The sequence below is a fragment of the Notolepis coatsorum genome (genome assembly GCF_963971535.1).
Source record: "Notolepis coatsorum genome assembly, chromosome: 20".
Classification (NCBI taxonomy): domain Eukaryota; kingdom Metazoa; phylum Chordata; class Actinopteri; order Aulopiformes; family Paralepididae; genus Notolepis; species Notolepis coatsorum.
This window is the reverse complement of record NC_140184.1, coordinates 16,960,057-16,984,376: the sequence shown is the minus strand read 5'-3', so window position 1 is coordinate 16,984,376 and position 24,320 is coordinate 16,960,057. Positions and strand designations below refer to the sequence as shown.

The 24,320-nt window shown below is 45.0% G+C and overlaps 1 protein-coding gene across 3 annotated transcripts in view; it reads left to right on the top strand.

The window, feature by feature from the left end:
* Window positions 1-24,320, top strand: part of fhod1 (formin homology 2 domain containing 1) — a 132,523-nt gene that overhangs the window by 81,215 nt on the left and 26,988 nt on the right. Inside the window, exons 11-15 of one of the 3 annotated variants that reach the window (XM_084337608.1) lie at window positions 6,053-6,142; window positions 7,529-7,558; window positions 10,922-10,972; window positions 13,389-13,558; window positions 20,474-20,605. In XM_084337608.1, coding sequence (XP_084193734.1) covers window positions 6,053-6,142; window positions 7,529-7,558; window positions 10,922-10,972; window positions 13,389-13,558; window positions 20,474-20,605 — 473 coding nt within the window. The remainder of the gene's footprint in view (window positions 1-6,052; window positions 6,143-7,528; window positions 7,559-10,921; window positions 10,973-13,388; window positions 13,559-20,473; window positions 20,606-24,320) is intronic. The other 2 variants (XM_084337609.1, XM_084337610.1) reach the window with 2 other exon arrangements.

Genomic DNA, 24,320 nt, shown 5'->3' with positions numbered 1-24,320 from the left:
TGAGAAAATAATGTTAATAAATAATGTTATTATTATTATTATCACATTATTATATGAAATATCTTATCAGTTTAGTATCAGTTACATACCGTAACCCCCACCATCATCTTAAAACTGCAATATGCAACTTTTTCATGAAAGAAATATTGCTTCTTTAGCATCTAAATCATGGAGTTGGGCTGAATAGGAGAGCCCTCTCAACAGGGACGCCTGAAACACCCATACGAGCTCTTCTGGTTGGGTATGACCAGTGCTGTGAAATCCATAAAAACTTTATTTATGTATTCATTCATTAATGTATTTTGAATAAGCACACGTGTGCCCTAAAGATCACAGAAGAAGACCTTGATGCAGTGGTGTGTTTTAGTCCCGTCTCACAGTCCTCACGTGACTTTGAACCATGTAAATACTTGAGTTAAACGGTCATCTTAACCCCGCCGTGTTGCATGGATGTAAATGTTACACCTGCACATGGAGCAGAGGGGGATGTCCCAAGAATCACACATTTATGCACGTGTGACTCGTGCGAGTGTGTGTCCGCTCATCATAACTGGGATAGGTCGTCAGTCAACCAAGACCAAAGACCTGCTGCACTATTGAATGAAATAATACATTTTATTTTCACATCAGTCAAAGAGCGACGGCGTCGATCGATGTCACGTTTTAGCCACTGGACGTGTGAAGCGCTAAGGAGGACCCAGACGACGGTGACCAGATTTCCGACAGTGGCAGACCGTACTATATAATGAATCTCCTCCTCCATCGTCTACTTCATTCTCCTAAATATTGATATTCATGGACTGGAGGGTAGGCACTGTCGGGTTCACCGGGTTCCCGGTGTTGTAGCGTGGACGGAGCATCTCTCCGAGAGCCCACTGTAGTGCATGTTGGTGGGGACAGACGGGTGTGAGAGGGTTACTGGCAGAGCGCCCCTCCCAAGCCGTCCAACTCTCTACATGCCTTTCCAGTATAGACCTTGGCCAGAGCAGAAACATGTTATTCAGCTGACTGCTGTGTTTGAGTTGGAAGACACTTTTCTCTTAGTTCAACCTAGAAGAATGTTTTCCCCCCTTGTTTTCAGTTGCAGTCCACATTTTGAGTTATGTTTGTGTTCTGCGAGAACTGCAAAGTGGACCTCCATTATACTTGATGGGATTTCAATCACACGCACGCACGCACGCACACACACACACACACACACACACACACACACACACACACACACACACACACACACACACACACACACACACACACACACACACACACACACACACACACACATATACGTATATGGGCATATATGTATATGTATGCTCCCATGCACACAGGTATATGAATCTATAACATCAGCAGAAATACCATGAATTCTCACATTTAAAGGTGGTGTAATCCCCCCCCCCCCCCCCCCCCCCCTTATTGTCAACATGGCCTACGAACAGCTGGACAGACCATCGGTTTTTTAAGTAGAAGAAATGCATGGTTTGTTTGTTTCTGTAAGCTATGATTGTGATAAGAAAACACAGTAACAGGCCTTATCCTTCAATCTTTTAACAATGTCTGAAGACGGATGATAAACTCCAGGGTCGCAAGGCCGCGTTCTAATAAAAAATTACACAACAGACGCTGTCGCTGCTGCTGGCTTTTGCAATGAAGACCATGACCGTGTTGAGTCTTGCCCACCAAATCGGTGCCTTTTAACTCTCTATGGTTTCATGCATGTCTATATCTGTCTGTCTGGGCTTTCTGCGTTTTTATTTTCCGCTTTTAGAGGTTCTGCTTTGCTATTGTGCTTGGTGTGTTGGTGTTGGTGTTGGGTCTCCTCGCACTAACCACTATTGTTTTCTCTCTCTATCTCTCTCTCTCTCTCTCTCTCTCTCTCTCTCTCTCTCTCTCTCTCTCTCTCTCTCTCTCGCATACATTCTCCTCTTTCTGTCTCTTGATCTCTCTCTCTCTCTGTCTCACACCCTCCTCTCACTGTCTCATCTCTTTCCCTCACTGTCTCATCTCTTTCCCTCACTGTCTTATCTCTCTCTGTCTCACATTGTCCTCTCTCTCTCTCTCTCTCTCTCTCTCTCTCTCTCTCTCTCTCTCTCTCTCTCTCTCTCTCTCTCTCTCTGTCTCACATTGTCCTCTCTCTCTCTCCTCACCATCTCATCTCTCTCTGTCTCACATGTCCTCTCTCTCCTCTCTCTCTCTCTCTCTCTCTCTCTCTCTCTCTCTCTCTCTCTCTCTCTCTCTCTCTCTCTCTCCTCTCTCTCTCTTTCTCTTTCTCTCTCTCCTCTCCACTCACTGTCTCAACTGTCACTCTCTCTCTCTCTCTCTATCTCACATTCTCCTCTCTCTCACACTCACTGTCTCATCTCTCTCTCACTGTCTCACATTATTCTCTTCTCTCTCTCTCTCACTGTCTCATCTCTCTTCTCTCACTGTCTCACATTAATTCTCTTCTCTCACTGTCTCACATTATTCTCTTCTCTCACTGTCTCACATTATTCTCTCTCTCTCTCTCTCTCTCTCTCTCTCTCTCATGTCTCACATTATTCTTCTCTCTTTCTCTCTGTCTCACTCACAAACACACTCTCTCCTCCCCCTGTCTCACTCACAAACACTCTTCTCTCTCTCTCTCTCTCTCTCTCTCTGTCTCACTCACAAACACACACACTCTCTCTCTCTCTCTCTCTGTCTCACTCACGAACACACACACTCTCTCTCTCTCTCTCTCTCTGTCTCACGTGCAATGTGGTGCCTCCACCACTAGGAGTCGTTCATTCCTCAGCCACCACATGTCCGCTCTGGGGATCTCTAGGAGGTCCAGGTTGTTTAACAAGTCCGGTCCATCTCAGAGGAGCCGTCTGCAGCCGGGGCCAGGTCTGTAACACACCTCCTTTTTTAGCCGTGTTTTGATTTGTCTCAAATCCACCCTTTTTTCTCATTGATCTCTTCAGCAAAAGTCTCGCCGGGGAGGGAGGCGGTCAAAGAGAATGGGAGAGGGGAAAAGGGCTCCTGTTCCTAGATGTGTGGAGCTCAGCCACTTTCTCACTGACCGCGTCTCAATAGGCACACATGGCTTCCTTTCTTCTTGTCATTCTCATCATTAATGTTGACGGATGAGAAGTTGGATCGGTTTCCAGCCGACCTCCTTTCATCCGTTTCACTGCATTCGAGACGGGTCTATTAGGCGGGCATAATGGAGCCATTATTGAGATAGTCACAGTTTCTCGACTCACAAACTAGTATTATCCTCATCAGTTTGGGAAACCCACCTTTTTGTGGTATCTATAAAAGAATACAAATTAATAAAAAAATAAATAAACACCTCTAACCTTGTCTCTCTAGCATTGTCCTTCTCAACTTGTTAGACGTCGTTAGTCTCCATGTCCACTTTCTCATTGACTCCCCCAAACCAATCTCCCAATTAACGATAATCAAGCTCTCTTATTACAAAACTGAACCTGTCACCCATCCCCCACCCCCCTGCTTCATTCACCGATGTAGCATTTCCATTGGGCAGGAAAGTATTTATTTTTTTTGTGTGAGAGAGAAAAAGTAGTTTTGCTAATTAAAGTGTGTGTGTGAAAGGAGGGGATTAGAGATGTGAGTCCAAAGAGAGCTTGTACACTTGTCCACCCTCCCACTGGGCGCTGGAGCGGAGCCACTGAGAACCACTTTGAGTCTGTGTCTTTTTTCTAAAGTGATGTCAGACCGGCCAAAGAGGTATTTTGAGTACAACACGCAGGTGCCTTGTGAGGTGGTCTGAAGGGATTTAGGGTCTTAAGCTAGCAGAGGACCGGGTCGGGCGACACGCAACGGACGGGATCGTCGTTGTATCCCGATGAAGGACGAAGGAGAATTAGACGTACATGATTTTCAAGAAAAACAACAAGAAACAAGAAAATACATATTTTTTTAAGGATTTAAAATGGATTGTGACCGCGGATACACTAGTGGAAACCTTACCTGTTACGGTCACTGAATCCACTGCACTTCGCGCCTTGAGAACTAGAGTATTTATATTCAAACTGTGTTGATTCTGTAGCGTTGCCATGATGCCGTCTGAAGGCCTGTGGCTCCGACAGTGTTACTGTGGACTGGCTGAGGACCAGACACCAACAAACAAGCTGCTATTTTCATTATGGCATAGTTCTCTGTCTCTGGCTAGCTGCTGTTTCCATCACTTTTAGCTGCTCCTGCTCATTTCCTAGCACACAGACTCACTCAGAAAGCTAATAATGCATGCTGTTAGAATTCACAGCAGTAAAGGGCTAGGCCACCGTTTTGAAAAGCCTATCTGATTTGTCATAAATACTCCTTACAGTTAATTCAAAAAGCAGTTGGAACCTTTTTTGGGATGCGCAAAGGAGAAACTGTTGGCATGTGTTAGCAGTGCTAATGGGAGGAGCTTAACACTTTCTCTGCCAAGGACGCCTAAACTCGTCATTCCCCGCCATACTCATTCTGCCAATGACGCCGTAACACGTCATTGAGATCAATATTTCAAAAATCTGTGATCGCAATCATATTTCTCCCCCGGAGACTTGAGATCTACTGTTGATCCCCTCTCAACTCTCCAACGGTTCAAGAGCGCCATCTGGTGGCCGATCGGCGGATCGCCCAAACCGGAAACCGGAAACGGAAACTGGTGCTCATTCCAATTCGGTCCGATCACTCGCTAATAGTCCCGGGACTCGAGCTAGACACAATGGATAGCAATCTGTTACCAATAACTCGATAAACAACATGATTTGGACGTATATACTATTATACAACCTGGAGATGGATCGCATATTTTAACATCCCATAATAGGAATATTTTTGCTCCACGCTCATCGCCCAACGCTACGAGGAAGCTGCGGTGAGTTTCAGCGTTTTTTCTTACCGTGTTCGATACAAACTGCTCTAATGATCATATCACCCACACTAGATGAATCATCTAACGTTGGCCACGGAATTATAAACGACCCCCCCCCCCCCATCCGGTCAACATCCGATGATAAGTAGTAACTTCTAGAAGCAGGTCCATTTGAAATTTTTTATCTCGCGCCGATCGCTATCAAACTGTATACAATCATCAATATAATGCATTTAGGGCTATAAATCACGTTCTGCAGAAAGCTGCAGAAAACGATAAAAACATATTTATACTTTAGACCGTATTTTAGTATGAATATGTGAATGAAAAAGTACAACGTTGCTACACCCTGAACAATAGATACTTGATGTTGAATGGGCCATAGTAATGTCAATTTAGCAATACAATTTAAAAAGTTATAGCCCTGCAAAGAAGGGGAACTTTTCCATAGACAAATAGAGCTGGCAGAGGATGGTATAATGATGTACATAAGCCTGGCGAAGAAAGTGTTAATCAGCCCCCCCCCCCTCTCCAATTCCCACCGGCATCGCTAACGGACGCCGACATGTTCTGCTTCCAATAACTCAAAAAGCAACGGCGCAATAAATGCCATTCAGATATTTTTATTACATATGCTGACTAGTAACCTAATCACTCCCCAATGTTAGCTGCCCAGTGGTGCAGAGATGGAGCTTCCCAGCAGGGCACGGCTCACTGTCCTCGCCGTCTGGTGGGGTAGGAGATGATGATGATGATGATGATGATGAGAGATGAGAGATGAGGCTCACTGGCTGCAGCTCAGCCCACAGCACTGAGAGTGACATCATGTTGGAACACTCACCCTGACGCACAAGTTAGAGGGACGGAAAGAAAACACTTGCGATGTACACACACACACACATTATTTTTCTTTCTCATGCTCTCTCTCTCTCTCTCTCTCTCTCTCTCTCTCTCTCTCTCTCTCTCTCCCTCTGACCCCCCCCCCCCTCCCCCCCACACACACACACAGCCCCCACTTGTTTGGGAGTCCAGTCTCAGTGGAGAGTGCTAACAGGAAGCTCTGTTGTTTTGGAGCTGAGGCTGCTCCATGCTCCGCTACCGCGTTGGCTGGAAACTCACACACTCCCTCTCCCTGTGTGTGTGTGTGTGTGTGTCTGTGTGTGTGTCTGTGTGTGTGTGTCTGTGTGTTTCTCTCCACAGTCCGTCTCCCACAGACAGTAGTGACCCAGAGCAGCCGCACCAGACAGTCCCAGAGCAGCACAACAAGTCGGAGGGGAGAACCACCTTCAAGTAAGTACTCAACTCCCTCTCTCTCTCTCTCTCTCTCTCTCTCTCTCTCTCTCTCTCTCTCTCTCGCTCTCTCTCTCTGTCTCTGTCTCTGTCTCTGTCTCTGTCTCTGTCTCTGTCTCTGTCTCTGTCTCTCTCTGGAACGGGACTGTGACGGAGGGAAGTGGGTCTAGACATTATACCTGATGGTTTGAGATGGACAGGGGCTCGCTAAGATGTACTGTATGGGCATTATTTATTCTTTGTTGCGTTTATTTATTATTATGATTATTACTTTTTTTAATGTTGCTGCGATTGTGTGAAACCCTTGTATCTCTAGTTTGCACGATGATGTTATTTTTTTTTTTTTTTAACTTGAATTGGAAGATTTACCCAGTCTTTGTGGAGCATTTCCATTGACCCGAGGGCCACAGGAGACCCACCCAGTGTTCCATTGTAGGGTTTACAAGATACACGGTGGTCCCTTTGAAAACCACAGTGGGGTTTTTCTTAGTTCTGGAATACTTGTCTTCTGTGGAGATACAAGGTTTTTGCACGGCAGCTACGTCAGGCTCTATGACGTATTGACTTCTCAGGGATGGAAGTTTAAAATATTACAAATGTTATATGTTATACGGTAAATGTTTTGTACTGTTTTATTTTCTTCAGCAGTGTACCAACCCTGGGTTACAGTTTAAATGTACAGTTCACGTAGCCATGGTAACGTACTTGAGATTAAAGACCAAAATCAAATTAATTAATGTTATTGAGAGTGCCAAGAGATGTGTGCTTATCATTTGCAGGAAGTGACTCACTCAGCACTGGGACAGGGGGGGGGGGTCCATAATAGCCGATGAAGAAATAACTACGATTCATAGTTGACTAATAGACCAAAACGACTGATTAGTCAACTACTTCTAGTAAATACTGTCTGTATTGAAGAACAAGGGATAAGAATCCTTTAGTCATTTCCCTTCCTTTGTCAAGATTCAACGGTTGTCTCTTGCATCGATGAAGCACATTTTGGAGAGTTTTCATCGTTCATCGAGTTTTCACTTTGTTTTCCATTAAAAAAAATAATAATAATAATTAAATTTAGAAAATAATTGCGGCATCTCTCTTCTCATCATCATTTCCTTCTTATCCATGACCGCGCTTCAACATTAACATCTTGTTCTGCATAAATAATTCTGTCTCCTTGATTGCTTCCTCTATATTCTTTTCTCAAACCTCTCTTCTTTTCTCACGTTTCCCCCGTCTGTTTCTCTGATGTGTGTTTCCTCTCCTCTCTCTCTGCCTCTCTCTCTTTCCCCTCCTTCACAATGCGTTGGCCGCCGTCCTAATCTCTTTCCTTGCTGCTGTGGCCTCCAACATTCCTGCTCCTCCAAAACCTTCTCTCTCCTTTTACAGCAGAGATCACCAGGCCAGTGATGCCGTTTGGTGAGTAGCCTCCCTCCTCGCCACCGAGAAAGAATGTGGCTTTTCCTGGTGTGCCGTCCTGAGCCTAAACCACCCTGATAGGTCGTAATTTAAGGGAACGGGAGACAGGAGGCAGAGAGAGAGAGCCTGGTTATAGAGATGGAAGGATGGAGAGAGAGAGTGAGAGAGGCCTGGTTATAGAGATGGAAGGATGGAGAGAGAAAGGCCTGGTTATAGAGATGAAAGGATGTAGAGAGAGAGGGAGTGAGAGAGAGGCCTGGTTATAGAGATGAAAAGATGTAGAGAGAGAGGGAGTGAGAGAGAGGCCTGGTTATAGAGATGGAAGGATGGAGAGAGAGAGGCCTGGTTATAGAGATGGAAGGATGGAGAGAGAGAGGCCTGGTTATAGAGATGAAAAGATGTAGAGAGAGAGGGAGTGAGAGAGAGGCCTGGTTATAGAGATGGAAGGATGGAGAGAGAGAGGCCTGGTTATAGAGATGAAAAGATGTAGAGAGAGAGGGAGTGAGAGAGAGGCCTGGTTATAGAGATGGAAGGATGGAGAGAGAGAGGCCTGGTTATAGAGATGGAAGGATGGAGAGAGAGAGGCCTGGTTATGGAGATGGAAGGATGGAGAGAGGGAGTGAGAGGGAGAAATGCCTGGTTATAGATCTCTAGGGATGGAGAGAGGGAGTGAGAGAGGCCTGGTTATAGAGATGAAAGGATGTAGAAAGAGAGGGAGTAAGAGAGAGGCCTGGTTATAGAGATGGAAGGATGGAGAGAGGGAGTGAGAGAGGCCTGGTTATAGAGATGCAAGGATGGAGAGAGGGAGTGAGATAGGCCTGGTTATAGAGATATAAGGATGGAGAGAGATCCCTGGTTATAGAGATGGAAGGATGGAGAGAGAGGGGGTGAGAGAGAGGCCTGGTTATAGAAATGGAAGGATGGAGATAGAGAGGCCTGGTTAGAGATGGGAGGATGGAGAGAGAGAGGCCTGGTTAGAGATGGGAGGATGGAGAGAGAGAGGCCTGGTTATAGAGATGGAAGGATGGAGAGAGGCCTGGTTATATAGATAGAAGGTTGGAGAGAGGGAGAGAGAGAGAGAGAGAGAGAGAGAGAGAGAGAGAGAGAGGAGGGAGTGAGAGATGCCTGGTTATAGAGATAGAGAGAGAGAGAGAGAGAGAGAGAGAGAGAGAGAGAGAGAGAGAGAGAAGCCTGTTTATAGAGATAGAAGGATGGAGAGAGAGTGAGAGAAGCCTGGTTATAGAGATAGAAGGATGGAGAGAGAGAGTGAGATAAGCCTGGTTATAGAGATAGAAGGATGGAGAGAGAGAGTGAGAGAAGCCTGGTTATAGAGATAGAAGGATGGAGAGAGAGAGAGTGAGAGAAGCCTGGTTATAGAGATAGAAGGATGGAGAGAGAGTGAGAGAAGCCTGGTTATAGAGATAGAAGGATGGAGAGAGAGTGAGATAAGCCTGGTTATAGAGATAGAAGGATGGAGAGAGAGTGAGAGAAGCCTGGTTATAGAGATAGAAGGATGGAGAGAGAGAGTGAGAGAAGCCTGGTTATAGAGATAGAAGGATGGAGAGAGAGAGAGAGAGAGGGGAGTGAGAGATGCCTGGTTATAGAGATAGAAGGATGGAGAGAGAGAGAGAGTGAGAGAAGCCTGGTTATAGAGATAGAAGGATGGAGAGAGAGAGTGAGAGAAGCCTGGTTATAGAGATAGAAGGATGGAGAGAGAGAGAGAGAGAGGGGGGGGGGAGTGAGAGATGCCTGGTTATAGAGATAGAAGGATGGAGAGAGAGAGAGTGAGAGAAGCCTGGTTATAGAGATAGAATGATGGAGAGAGAGAGTGAGAGAAGCCTGGTTATAGAGATAGAAGGATGGAGAGGGGGGATATGACCTAGATGGATGGATGGATGGATGGATGGATAGATAGATTGACACATACATACTACATACATACCCAGGTACATTGGATATTAATTGAAGCCAGATCCCACTGGTTCCGAAAGTAGAAACTAAATATAACCTGCTGATTAATTCTGTCCGAGGGAAGCAACAGTTGTGATTGGAGGATCAAGAAAAGGGTGGGGCTTGAGATCCATGAGGTCCATTTATTAAATTTGTGCAAGCGATGACTCATTCATGGGTCTACAGGGTATAATTGGCTGAGCTGAGCATCTATCCATAGTCTTCCTACAATAACTGTATAGGAATGGAGGGGTAGAGAGGAGAGGGAGGGGGGAGATGGAGTGGGAGAGAGATGGATGGAGGAAGCAGAGGAGACCAGGTTGGGGGGAGGGAGACGGGGTGTCCAGACAGTTCAGGACATCATGACATCCCGTAGTCTCCATGAGTAAGGCAATTTAAATGTATTTATATAGCACCATTCATACTTCAAATTGCTTCACTATTAAATAATAGTTACATGGCAGACGCGATTTAAAAGGAATAAAATAAATCAATAAAAACATCCTTCTATTGTCCTAATGACAATCCTTAATCTCTAGTGAAGGGTAGAAATGATAGTTTAAATGGTTTAAGTAGTCTACCATACATAGTTGAGGAGAGGCTATATGTCTCAACAGTTCATGTTTGCCATATATACTGTGTGTAAAGTTCCCTGCCAATCTACTGTAACATGAAAATGCTTTTCCGTTTCCTGCAACATTCTACCACATTCTCCTTTTTCTTTCTTTTCATGTACAGGATCTGCTCCTCCCCTTTCCTCTTATCGCTCCTCCACCCCCTCTGCATTAACAAAAGTGTTCATAATTTCTGTTAATGATGATGATGATGATGATGATGATGATGATGATGATGATGATAATCCATCTATTCGTAAAAGTCCTTTGATATTGTATTCAGAATTGTGGAACCCTAGCCTTATTTCCTACTGTAATCACCAGTGATGTTGTCGATGGGTAGAGTCCCTTTCTCAGCACAATCCATGCTGCTCTGGGTTCCCGCAGCTAGTTAGCCAAACACGATGCTGCCAGCCTTCTGTCTGTACGAGCCGCCTGAAACTAACTGCCACCTACTCTATTTGAAAGCAGTTAGTTTCAGGCAGCTCGTACAGACGGGAGCTTGGCCCCATACTAGGTTGTGTGTTTGTGGCAAACTAAGTGGAGCTGTGGGTATCGAGTAAGCAGAACAGCGTGGATTGTGCCGAGAAAGGACTCTTACCCATCGACAACATCATTGGTAAACAGGAAATAGGGCTATTATGGTTCCAAGATTCCGACCTTTTAACCTTTTATCTGAGTTAGGATGACTTTTTTTAAGCAACTCCTTTTGGACAGTGATGTCAGTAGCTTTCATCTGGTGTCGGTGTTGTCCAGCAGTATTTTGTTGTGTTTAGTAAACGGAGCTTCTCTCCCCCAGCCCAGAGGATTGTAATGTAAATATGGACAAGCCGGTGCTGAGGAGGTTTGAGTAAGTACTGGTGCTGGTCCTGGTCCTGGTCCTGGTGGTGGTTGTGGTGCAGAACCCCACACAGCCAGATACACGCTGCATGCTGTGAGGTGCTGTGGGCTCACTGGGTCCTGTCGCTGCTGGGGGTTGTTGGTGGCGTCTATATCTGGGTGTGCGAGTGTGTGGACGTGTAGAGAAAGAGAGAGGCGTGTCACTGTGCCCAGTGTGCCCTCCTCTTCCTTCCTCTGCCACTGTGTGTTACAGTACCTTCTGAACCTGTGTGTCTGTTTACAGTATGTTCTGAACCTGTGTGTCTGTTTACAGTATGTTCTGAACCTGTGTGTCTGTTTACAGTACCTTCTGAACCTGTGTGTCTGTTTACAGTATGTTCTGAACCTGTGTGTCTGTTTACAGTACCTTCTGAACCTGTGTGTCTGTTTACAGTATGTTCTGAACCTGTGTGTCTGTTTACAGTATGTTTTGAACCTGTGTGTCTGTTTACAGTATGTTTTGAACCTGTGTGTCTGTTTACAGTATGTTCTGAACCTGTGTGTCTGTTTACAGTATGTTCTGAACCTGTGTGTCTGTTTACAGTATGTTCTGAACCTGTGTGTCTGTTTACAGTATGTTCTGAACCTGTGTGTCTGTTTACAGTATGTTCTGAACCTGTGTGTCTGTTTACAGTATGTTCTGAACCTGTGTGTGTGTGTTACAGTACGTTTTGGACATGCGTGTGTGCTTGATAATAACATGTTTGGCCAATATGCCAATAAAATAGGTGTGTCCCGTTCATGGTGTGTGTCCACATTGACATAATCTCATACTCATTGTATGTTTTCCTAATACATACTCAACTAACCTCCCTATAGATTTAATTCTGTAGCTTATTTGACAGAGAATAGAAATATGACTTAATACAAGTATGATTATCCAATACAAGTATACACATATCCAATACAAGTATACACATATCCAATACAAGTATACACATATCCAATACAAGTATATGAGTATACAATGCAAAAGTAGCACTGTTTCTGTGCACAACATGTCTCTCCTAGAAAATCCTCCGTTGTTTTCTCTCCACTGGACGACCCAGATCTATTGCACACCTGTGGTCAAAATCGAGACAATAGGAAATCATAAACGAGAATAGAATTTTAAACAGTGCCATTGTGGCGTGCCAGAGGCCGCCGCAAAACACAAACGTCGACGTTGCCCTCGTACTCAAAAACGATGTCGAGAAACTGCACCCATCCATAAAGTGCAAGTCATTTTGGAGCAGATTATATGCTTCTTCGCATACCTTAGCAGAGCTCGTCCTGCACAGTAGTCATTTTGTGGCGGTGCAGACGTGGAAGGGAGCCATCCCACACACACACACACACAACACACACACACACACAACAGCCGCCTCCATCATGCTCTCGTATTGTATATGTTGATCTATACAGCAGCAGCACGGGCGATGGGACTAATCACACCGCTTCATCATTGCTCGATGGACTAATAACACGGGTTTAATGCATGTAGACCTTTGTACTTTTGAGTTTTGGAATGTTGACGACTCCACTGATGTGATTGATTTCTTCATCTCAATAATCCAATTGAGCCTCGGTGGTGGAAGACCAGAGACATCATAAAAGGATTCCTTGTACTCACTGGGAGTCGAAGGCACAATACAGTCACCCCATAGCGTATTCAGACGGAATATTAAAGCCGTAAATCTCAGTGATGGATTGAAGCAATCCAGGGAGGTTGAGTGTCCCTCCTTCTACACTCTCATAATGTGCAGCCTGTGGTTTGGGGCATGTGTGCGTGTTTGGGTGAGATGGTGGTGAGGTGGGGGGGGGGGGGGGTGTACGTGTGTGTGTGTGTGTGTGTGTGTGTGTGTGTGTGTACGCACATCCGCGTCTTGTCCATGCAAGTGTGCACGTGTTTCTTTTGTGTGTGATTTGCTGTGGTGGTTGGCTTGGCTCGTGAGCCCGGTGGAGGCGGCCGCTAACCTATGAAATTATGGGCAGCATATCTGTGGCGGCCGGGGGGGGGGGGGGCACAAGCTGCGATCGAGTGGGGCGTCTGGCTCTGCGGTGACGAGGCTTGTCACTGCCTCTCTCTCTGCCGCAGGGGATGCTATCTCACAGATTATAGTTTGGTCATGACTCGTGGATGGTTTTTCCTTTACTTGCATAGACTTGTGATTTGCACTATTTGATTGGGACCATAATTGGTTGTAAGTGTGTGTTCATAATAACCCGTTTGCAAATCCGACGAAGCAGCTGGCTTTTGGTGTGAATCGGTGGTCTTGCATTGCTGGTGTAAAAAGGGATAACAACATTCTGCGGTGCTTCATATTTTGTGTCCCCGTCTACCATTATCCCACCATTTTGGCTCAAGCAGCCCTCATCCAGTTTCATCTTTCCCGCCCATTCTGCAGAGACACCTTCCTGCGTAGCCTGGCTGCTACTCAGTGGGAGAAGAAGCGGAGGTCTCTACACGGCAGTAAGCCCGGAGACAGAGCCGCCATCCCAGACGACACCAGGACTCCAGCGGCGCCCGAGGAGGCCTCTCCACCTGCTGACCGCAGCCTCAGCACCGCCACAGAAGGTATTGTGTTGGAAACAGGCCACGTGAGCGGATCGGCGCGGCCGAGAAATCCGCTCTTCGCTCTTTAAAGCTTGGTCCGCTCCGCTAATCACTCATGTTGACCCCGCCCCCAAGTCGCTCTCCGCTCGCTCCCCGCTCACCTTGAATCGAGCGCTCCCCGCTCCCCGCGCCAGATCGCTCGGCAGTTTTTTTTCTTCTTTTTTTGGAGCATGGTGTAAATGAGCTCAAACTACAACAGTCTACACCCCCTGGGCCCCTTAACAATTGTTTGTATTGAGCCGCATTGTAATTGTAGCCATTCTGCAATGTTAAATAACGTTGTTTATCCATTCACTATCTCTATTAAGCGATGATAGGCTAGCCGAGCCACAATGCTATGGTCGCTGCCATTAACGTTAGCATGTAAGCTAACGTCAACAACAATGGCGTCGATACTTTTTCCTAACTGGAGTGAGTGTGGGCGTCTCTACAGTGACAGCCTGAACGAACAGCCTATCACAGGTTCACCCTTCTCATTGGTTGAAAATGGCCTTCATGTTTGTACATCGCCATCTGTTGCTTTGGCATTGTACTGCATGTATATATTACATCAGTGTTAAACCACTGTGAGCGGCCTGGAGTGGATTGGAGCGGAGGAGAACTCTCGCTCCGGACGTCGCGCCGACTCATTTTAAAACCCACTCCTCGCTCACGTCAAAACCGGCCGCTCCGCGCCCCGCGCCGCTCACGCTCCGATCCGCTCACATGCACTGGTTGGAAAGTAGGCTATTAGTTATTATTACATGTGAATATGAATGGCAGACATTCATAAAGCTGCCGTGGCATCATGTACTGTAGGTTTTCCATGGAGTAATTAATATCTTTAGGGTCAGTGGTATCAAAGTCAAAGTCAACTTTTTTGGCAATTATCGTTTTGTGCAAGACATACAGATATTTTGAAATTGTGTTCCCCCATTCCCACGGTGTATATACAAAAAGATATAGGCAATATAAAGACAAAAGTAAACATATAGGACACCATATACAACACACAATATACAGGACTGCGAGATATGTACAATATACATCAAAGTACATCTCTTTTCACTGTTATGCTGACGACACACAGCTTTATGTTTCCCTGAAACCCAACAACCAGTCTCTACTTAACAGTCTCATATCCTGCCTGGATGATGTTAAATGTTGGATGGCACAAAACTCTCTACAACTAAATCAAAACAAATCCGAAATAATCCTCTTCGGTCCCCCAGACGCTGTCACCACCCTTACCAACAGCCTTGGCAACCTGTCCTCCCTGGTCAAGCCGTATGTCAAGAACCTAGGGGTCATTTTTTATCCACAATTTAAATTTGACAGACAAGTAAACTCAGTGGTAAAGGCATGTTTTTTCCAACTACGCACCATTGCCAAACTCAAAGCCCTTCTCTCCCCTGCAGACCTTCAGAGAGTCATCCACGCCTTCATTTCATCTAGATTAGACTACTGCAACTCCCTCTATATAGGCATTAACCAGTCTTCCCTGTCCCGCTTACAACTGGTACAAAACGCTGCTGCCAGACTGTTGACCGGAACCCGCAAGAGAGACCACATCACCCCTGTCCTTGCCTCCCTTCATTGGCTCCCAGTACGCTACAGGATAGATTTTAAGGTTCTCCTATTTGTTTTTAAAGCCCTTAATGGTCACACACCCTCCTACATCTCAGACCTCCTATCCCCCTATTCCAACACCAGGTCCCTCAGGTCAGCCGATCAGAGGCTCCTGACAGTCCGGAGGTCTAACCTCAAGCTCAGGGGGGGCCGTGCCTTTGCTATCGCAGCCCCTGAACTGTGGAACAGCATCCCCACCTCCATTAGGCTCGCCCCCTCGATAGATGCCTTCAAATCGAGGCTCAAAACCCACTTCTACCTACTAGCCTTTCCCGTTCACTGACTCATGCCCTGTTTTTCTATGTGTTTGCCTGTGTGCCCTCCCATAAAACGGAGTGTGATTGTTGTCTATATGTATCTTGTGTATTTACCCTCTGTACAGCACTTTGGTTGACACGCGTCATGTGAAATGTGCTTTATAAATAAATTTGATTGATTGATTGATTGATATAAACCGTAATTAAAATGAGCTCAAATGAGTTTAGCGCAAATAACACTTTGGTAACACCATGTGTATGTACTACTGCTGCTAGAAAATATTATTTTAGTACATACACATGGTGTTGCCTTGTGACCTAAATAATACTTCTTATTCTAGGCCAAAGGCAGGGGGTTACTGGCTAAAAGGCCTCTGGATTACAGCAGGCTGCCTGTGACCACAGAAGAAGAGCGCTCTGTCTCAGTAGCTTTATCAATGTCTACCATTGAGTAGAGTCTTCTATCTGTTTTAGTCATTTTTTCAAGATTATTTCACTTGATTAAGTTTCATTTCTTGACACGAGTAGTGATTTGTTCATTTAGTTTCATTCACTCGTTTCATTCATAGTGTATTATCGTGAAGGAAACGTTTATCTATGGATTGATGGGATGCGTAGTGCAGCAATTGTGATAATAACGTATGAACGCATGTTGTCTATTTTATGATTATTTTCTATTTTATACAAATGTTATGTCTGCACTTTATGCATTGATTTTATCTTGTCAATTCTCCTATTATAGTGATATGTGTTACTTATTGTGAAAAAAGTGGCATTCTTGATTTTTGTTAAGGAACTAAGTCTTTTTTATTTTTATATGTATATATATATATATATACTTTTAACTTCTACATTTCATTGAAGAACCAGTATTTCGAGCTGTACGTCTCACTACTCATTCCGCCCACTCTTGGCTTAGCCCTAAAATGACCTGAAACCAGAAACCACTGTGTTCTCAGATCAGAAAATCAGCTTTGTTGTCTGAATGAATTCAGTATTGAAACTTGTGACTGAACACTGCGTCACGGCAGGTTGTTATGACAGAGAGATAGCCTCTTCCCGTAAGGATTCCCATAGTGCAACTCTACCCGTCAGAATCCCATTTTATTTCCTGAGGCTGTGGCCAAGGCTATTTGGACAGATTAGTGGCTGGTTGAGTCAAAACCCCCAATACCCCAGGTTGCCATGTGACCTCTGGCCCTGACACTCCCCTGGCCCTTCCTCCTCCTGATGTGTTGCTCATGACAGAAACACCGGTGCTGTTGTGAGCGATTAGGGCATAATTCACACCTGCTCCGTTCCTGCTGGTTAGACCTGGACTCAGTTCAGGACCCGCTGGGTCAGACAGGGTCAGGGTGTGTTATGCCAGACACACACACACACACACACACACACACACACACACACACACACACACACACACACACACACACACACACACACACACACACACACACACACACACACACACACACACACACACACGCACAGTGATCTTTGCTTGACGGGATGCAATTATGGCTACAACTTCAAGTCAAGCTGAAATGAAAAAAGTAGGCATGTGTAATGGAGGTCCGTGAGTAATATCCACAGTCACGATGGACTTCAAGTGTTGTGAAGTGACTGTGGCACGTAGCGGTACTGAGAGTTAAACCCACTCCCCCTTAAAAGCCATACAGACACGTTACCAAGAAGTTGATTCACCTCTTGGTATAGCGGTCTGTGATATCACCCGCGGTGCGGCCGACCCGGGTTCGAAAACTCCCTCAGGGGCATCGAAGTTTAACACAACGCAGAGGTGGCAACACGAGCCCGGCTACACATGCACAAACAATACCATGACTGTGTGGCTTGGGAGACGGGCTAGTATTGACCCCGATGTTTTCAACGATCACATCATCAGATTCCTCCCGACGGTGTGTCTCGCCTGCCTGTCCCGTTTCATTTGGAATAAAAAAATAAAAAAATAAATACATAATACAATCACTCTTGGACCAGCAGAATTAGCCACACAAACAACCCCCAGTGGAAACCTTCTTCCACCCCACCTGTTGGCCAGATTGGCAGGCTGGGTGCCAGGTGGGCGATGCCAGAGGAACGCTGGAGGCTGCAGGTCCCATGAAGCCTCCTAGAGGCAGGACACACGGAAAGACTCTTTTCTGTCGCCACCAAACACATGGAAATGAGAGACAGGGAGGTCCGCAACCCCAGTAGGCATACTCACACGAACACGTGCGTGCACAAACGTGCACACACATAGACAAACACAGACACACACACACACACGCAGTCCGAGGGAGACAAGTGAATAGGCCTTTGGCAGAGGAGGGCAGAGTGCTTTTCACATTGGCATGAATTGGAGTCTGGGGGGAGGGGGGCGGGGGCCATTGCTCTGAAGTATTGATTGATTGATTGATTGAAAAGTTTATTAACAGATTGCAGAATGGGTACAGTACAGTACAGCTCAATACATACAATTGTTAAGAGGATGCAGACCTGAGAAAGACTTTCGTCTTGTTTCCATCAGGGTCCTCCATTTTCAATTCATCATATGACACACATGACATACAGATAGACAGTACTGCTACATCTATACATTTATGACATACCAGATTTTCAAATACAGTACTGTTTGTGATACTAAAAAAATCCAGAAAAAGAGTGTATTTACATTTGACATAGAAACTGTGCATTGGGGGAGGTTGGTTAGGTGGGGTGGGGCTGTACATTGGAGGTGGGGGGGGGGGGGGGGGGTTGGGTAGGGGGGGGGCACTGTACATTGGAATACTGACCTACATTTGACATAGAAACTGTACATTGGAGGAGGTTGGGTAGGTGGGGTGGGGTTGGGTGGGGCTGTACATTGGAGGTGGGGGGGTTTGGGTACATTGGAATACTGACAAAGCCATGCTTGGTCTTTATTGTACAACTGGGTTAGGACATTTGTAGGGGCCAGTTTTGAATTGCAGTCTCCCGTAGGTGTTCTTTGAGAGTGTTTTTGAAGGTGGGTAGTGATTCACATTCCTTTACAGCTTTGGGTAGGGCGTTCCACATTGTTGTGGCATAATTGCGAAACGTGTTTAGTCCCTTGTTTGAGCCGAATCTGGGTTTTACATGATTTGTGGAGCTCCCTCTGGTGTTGTGATCGTGGTATTCACTGACCTTTGGGAAGTATTTTGACATGTACATGGGTACCTTGGTCGTGTAGTGTATCTTGTAGACCAGGCCCATTGCAAGTTGCTGTACTCTGTCGTCTACTCTAAGCCATCCTAGGTTGGCAAAGTGTGCAGGGGTGAGGTGGGTTCTAGGAGTCAGGTCAAGCAGTAGTCTGACTAGTTTGTTTTGAGATGTTTGTAATTTGGTTTTTAGTGCCTTTGAGGTGCTTTGGTACCATGAGGTGCAAGCATAGTCGTAGTACCCTTGAATGAGTGCTCCTGCCAGAGTCTTCAGGGTATTCTTGTTTACCAGGGAGGAGATCCGGTACAAGAATCGAGTTCGTTGATTGACTTTTTTTATTACATTGGATGCCATTTTGTCACAGGAAAGATTAGCCTCTAGGATGGAACCCAGGTAGGTAATTTCATCTTTCCTTGTGACAATATTGTCACCCACTGTAACTGAGAAGCCGTCGGTCTTGCTGAGTTTGTTATTTGAACCGAAGAGAATGGACTCTGTTTTGCCCATGTGTAATGATAGTTTGTGGTCGGCGAGCCATATGCAGATTTTGCCTAGTTCCGAGCTGAGGGTTTTTTCAACCTGTAACTTGTTCTTGTCAGAGACCAGCAGGGCTGAGTCGTCCGCAAACAGGAACAAGTTGCAGTCACAAGCTGACGACATGTCATTTGCATAAATTAGGAACAGTAGTGGTCCTAGTATGCTTCCTTGTGGAACACCACAGTTCACTGTGAGGGGGGGGGGGGGTAGGGTACCGTTTACCTCCACCATCTGTTCTCTCCCCTCCAGGTAGGATTGCATCCAGCTCACTGATAGACTATCAAAACCAATTGCTTTTAGCTTGTCAATCAGAATGGTGTGATTGACAGTGTCGAAGGCCTTTTGTAGGTCTAGCATGACCATGCCGCAGTATTTGCCCGCGGCCACCTCTTGCTTGATGTGGTCGTTCAAGTACACCGGTATTGTGCTCCAGTATTACCGTTAGAAATGGGGAATTCAAATTGACAGGGTAGTTTATTCCATTAGTATTGTTTCTCTCTCTGGCTGTAATCTTGTGTTTTTTGTTTTGTGATTTATTTTCTAATTAAGTGGCATGAAATACTTGCTAGTAGTGTGGTTTAAAGGGATAGTTGAATGAAATACATGAAATGCATGAAATACTTGCTAGTAGTGTGGTTGATGCAATGTCATTAGCTTTACTCACTCAGGGTCCCATGGTCGGAGTTCTGGCACTTCAGACATGCAGCAAATGGGGTCACGAGACAAAAAAAAATTATCCACACCATTACACGCAGGCAACCGTTTTAACCATCCACAACCAGAAAACCAGTCCTTGAGCATCTCCTATGCTTCAGAGTGAAGCTATGTGTTGGAACTAGTACCCAGTGTGACACAGTTTATACGCGCTGGGTCTTGTTTCAATAGGAATCAAGCATAGGAAATACTCGAGGACTGCGGTTTTCTGTTGTGGATGGTTAAAACCTTTGCCTTCATGTAATGGTGCGAATCAACCCTTTTTTGTCTCATAACCCACGTTTGCAGCCTTTCTGAAGCTTCCCGGTTTGTCCAGAACTCCAACCACGGCACTTGTGAGTAAGCTAACGGCATTGCAACAGTTATACTGCTAGCAAGTATTTCATACCACTTCATGTCCAAAAATCTGAAATATCCCTTTAAAGTGGCTGCTCGGCATAGAATACTGCAGCTATATCTGTGTTGTTTGTATATTATTGGTTACACTTTATTACTGTATCTGCTGTGCAGGTGCCACTGCTGTACATATCGTGTACGTTTGCTGTATATACATGTGTATAATATATGTGTGTGTATTTCCCAGGCCCTTCCCAGGCTGGTGGTACAGAGCCTGCGTCTCTGAGCCAGGTCTCCGGAGGGAGTGGCCCCACCCACACCCCCACCACCCTGGAGCAGCAGGGACCCATAGACACACAGACGGCCCATAATGAACCAGGCAAGATATCCCAGATACCACCCCTCCCCCAGCTTACCCTCCCTTTCCTCTCTCTCTCTCTCTATCCGTCTGTGTGTATCCGTCTCTCACTCTCTGTCTGTCTCTCGCTCTCTCTCTCGCTCTCTTTCTCTCTCACACTCTCTCGCTCTCTCTCTCTCTCTCTCTCTCTCTCTCTCTCTCTCTCTCTCTCTCTCTCTCTCTCTCTCTCTCTCTCTCTGTATGTCTCTCTCTCGTTCTCTCCTCTTCTCTCTCTCTCTGTCTATCTTCCTCTCTGTCTCTATCATCCTTGCTATTACTGGACTGACTAGTACACGTTGTGAGGTGTCGCTCAATGTATTCTATATGTATCAGGCTCAGATTTACCTTCAATAGATGTTATTGGCTTTCATTATTACTAGTGGAAGGTAGAATGGTAGAACGCAACATGACCTTTTGTCGAGTGCAGGTGACCTTCTCAAGGCCTCTCACCTCTCAGGGATCATAGTGGCATTGCACAAGGCAAATCACTTTTATTGTGGATTATAAATGGACATTGGAATGAGTAGACTCAAGTTCAAACCAAAATATTTGCGTTGTGGCTTTGAAGATAAACGTTAAATACCGTTTCCCCTCCTCTTCCCCCTGTGGCCCTGAGTCAAATGAGCCAGTCCTAAATTGGGCCCAATGGCTCTGGGCTGGTCCACTTTGGCTGCAAACTGTTTAAAGTAGCAGATGAGGATCTGTCTTCCCTCTTCCTGCCCTGCCGTGGCTGAGAGACGTGCAGAACAAGCAGGGCGGGGGCGGGGGATCTCTTTTGATAACACAGGGAGGCTGATTTTGGGAGGGAAGATGGTGAAACATGTTTTCAGTATTCCACATTTTCTTGTAATGTCTTCACAAACAAAACATAATTATTAGCATCTTTGATAGAAATGCCAATTACTGGTATCATACATTTATTTCCACTCCTGATCTACTACTACCTTCCTGGGCCCTCATTTATCAATGGTGCGTAACCCGTGCGTACGATCATTTCTAAGCAAAGTGTGTGACTTATCAATTTGAACATGTGCTTGACTTTGTGCGTATATTTACGCACAGCTCAGAGCATGCGTACCTGGCGCCCGGTGGTAGAATATGAATATTGCAACGCGGAAATAAGCTTCCGTGCATTAGTTTCAACACTGGCGTGTTCTGTATGACCCGTAATTCATTATAGTTAATTGTAAAATAGCGACAGTAGTGTAATTTATAACGGGCTCACGCGCGAACAAGAGGTTGGCCTGCTTGTTTGGCACGGGGGGCAGACACAGAACACCCACCTCCAAGCGCAATTAAATATTGTTTAAAATAAAAAGCGAAATACTATTATATTGTGTCATGTTTCCAAATAAGATTGGTCACAACGAAATGCTTTCTACTTCAATTTGTTGGTTAGAATAGATGACCTCCGTTGAAACTTCACTGAGACTAACACAGTCTATTTGTGAGCTCCCGCACAGACGTAATAATAATAATAATAATAATAATAATAATAATAATAATAATAATATTTAACACTTTGGTTGCCTTGGGTTAAATTCATGATATACCATAGGTTGCCGGCTCTATTTGTCTATGGAGAGTACCCCTTCTTTGCAGGGCTATAACTTTTTAAATTCTATTGCTACATTGCCATTATTAGGGCCCATTCAAAGTCCTATATGTATTGTTCATTGTGTAGCAACGTTAAACTTTTTCATTCACATATTCATAGTAAAGTATGGTCTAATCTAATGTATAAGTATGTTTTCATCTCTTTCTGCAGCTTTCTCCAGAACGTGATCTATAGCCCCAAATGCATTATATTGATGATGCAATACAGTTTTATGGCAATCAGCGCGATATAAAAAATTCCAACTAGACGTACTTCTAGAAGTTACTACACGTCATCTGATGTTGACCGGATGGGCTAGGGGGCGTTTATAATTCCGTGGGCAGCGTTATACCAATCATCTAATGTGGGTCAAATGTTGATAATAGCAGTTAGTATCGAAGACGGTAACGTTACACGCTGAAACTCACCCCAGTCTCCGCGCGCCGTTGGGCGATCATCGTAGAGTTGAAATCTTATCATTATGGGATGTAAATTTACCCGGTCCATCTCCAGCTTGTATAATGGTATATACGTCCAAATCATGTTGTTTATCGAGTTATTGGCAATCGATCACTGTGTAGCGTGACGAGCCAGAGTCCCGGGACCTATAGCGAGCGCCCAGAAGTACTACGGACGTCTAGCACAACCTCTATGCCACTTCCTGTTAAAGCGATTGCGCCGATCGGCCACCAGATGGCGCTCCTGAACCACCAGAGAGCTCAGTGGGTCCTGCTGGTGGATCTCAGGCCAGCGGAGGGGACATATGAATCCGATCGCAGATTTTTGAAATATTGATATAAGGACGCTGTACAGCGTCCTCCGGCAACTTGAGCATGGCCCGCAATGACGTCAAAACACGTTTCATGGCAGTCAAAGTGTTAATAATAATAATAATAATAATAATAGCTTCATTTTATATAGCGCCTTTCAAGAGACCCAAGGTCGCTTTACATTGGGGTGGGGAAATAACAAAGTAACAAACATAGTGGACAGACACAACATATAAATAATGAAATTCAAGTTCGCGTTTTTATTGATCACATAGGCAGGCTATACATGGCGTAGGCTACATGGCAGTGAGATTCATTGTTCTTGTACTCTCGTATTATTGTTATAGTATATGCTATTGTCAAGAAGGAAGTACATTATTTTCAATCGTGGCTTTAATTCGTATAGCCGAGAAGCCGTCTCCTATCAGCTTCATTAATCCCGACCCATCTCAGCCACAGCATAACTGAGACCGGCTATGGAAACAAATCATAAATAGACTACTGTAAATAAAATAGCCTAGGATAGGCTATAGCAGGGGTTCCTAACCTTTCTTCCCCAGAGCCCCACGATTCCTTGGAGACATAGGAATATGATATGATATAAAGGTATACTGGTCCGTCAGCGAGGAGATAGCCCACAGCGGATAGCCATTACATACCATTTGAGAATATAGGCTATTAAGGCAAAACTACGGCCTATAGCCTATACATATTATTTAATGTTTTCATAAGCGTAAAGATACAAGGACAAGTTATATTAACGATCAAGTTAGTTTACTGTATGCAGGCGCGGGGCTTCGTGTGACATGTCTGTGCCATGCTGCTTTATGCGCATATTACTGTTGCATAATGTAGGCTATGCATATATAATTTATATAGGCTATACCTAATACCGACATCAAAATAGATTGTATGCCTCTACAAATCATATTAAACCATGCAGGTAGAAAATTGACGGAAGATCCGTCGCGATTTGGAACCAAATTGACAGAGAACTTTAATCCCTGGGTAATCGAACTTTAAAAGAACGAAGCGAAAAAGGGCATTCATATTCCAGCATGGTTATTATTAATGACACCAACGCCAAACAGTGGTTAACAGTCTTTATTAGTGTTTGCGCTGCCCAGGCAGCAATGGTCTTTAGGAAGTGTGGTAAATTCCCACAGACTTTCTACAATAATTTGAGGTTATTGTAGTACAATACAATGAGATTGATTATCTGGAAGGAGGAGGAAGGATTCATACTGATAGAATTGTTGGTCTCCTCATCTGACTTAGCAGATGAGGAATAAAACGTGTACGCCAGACAAACCAGAACTGTAGTTCAACT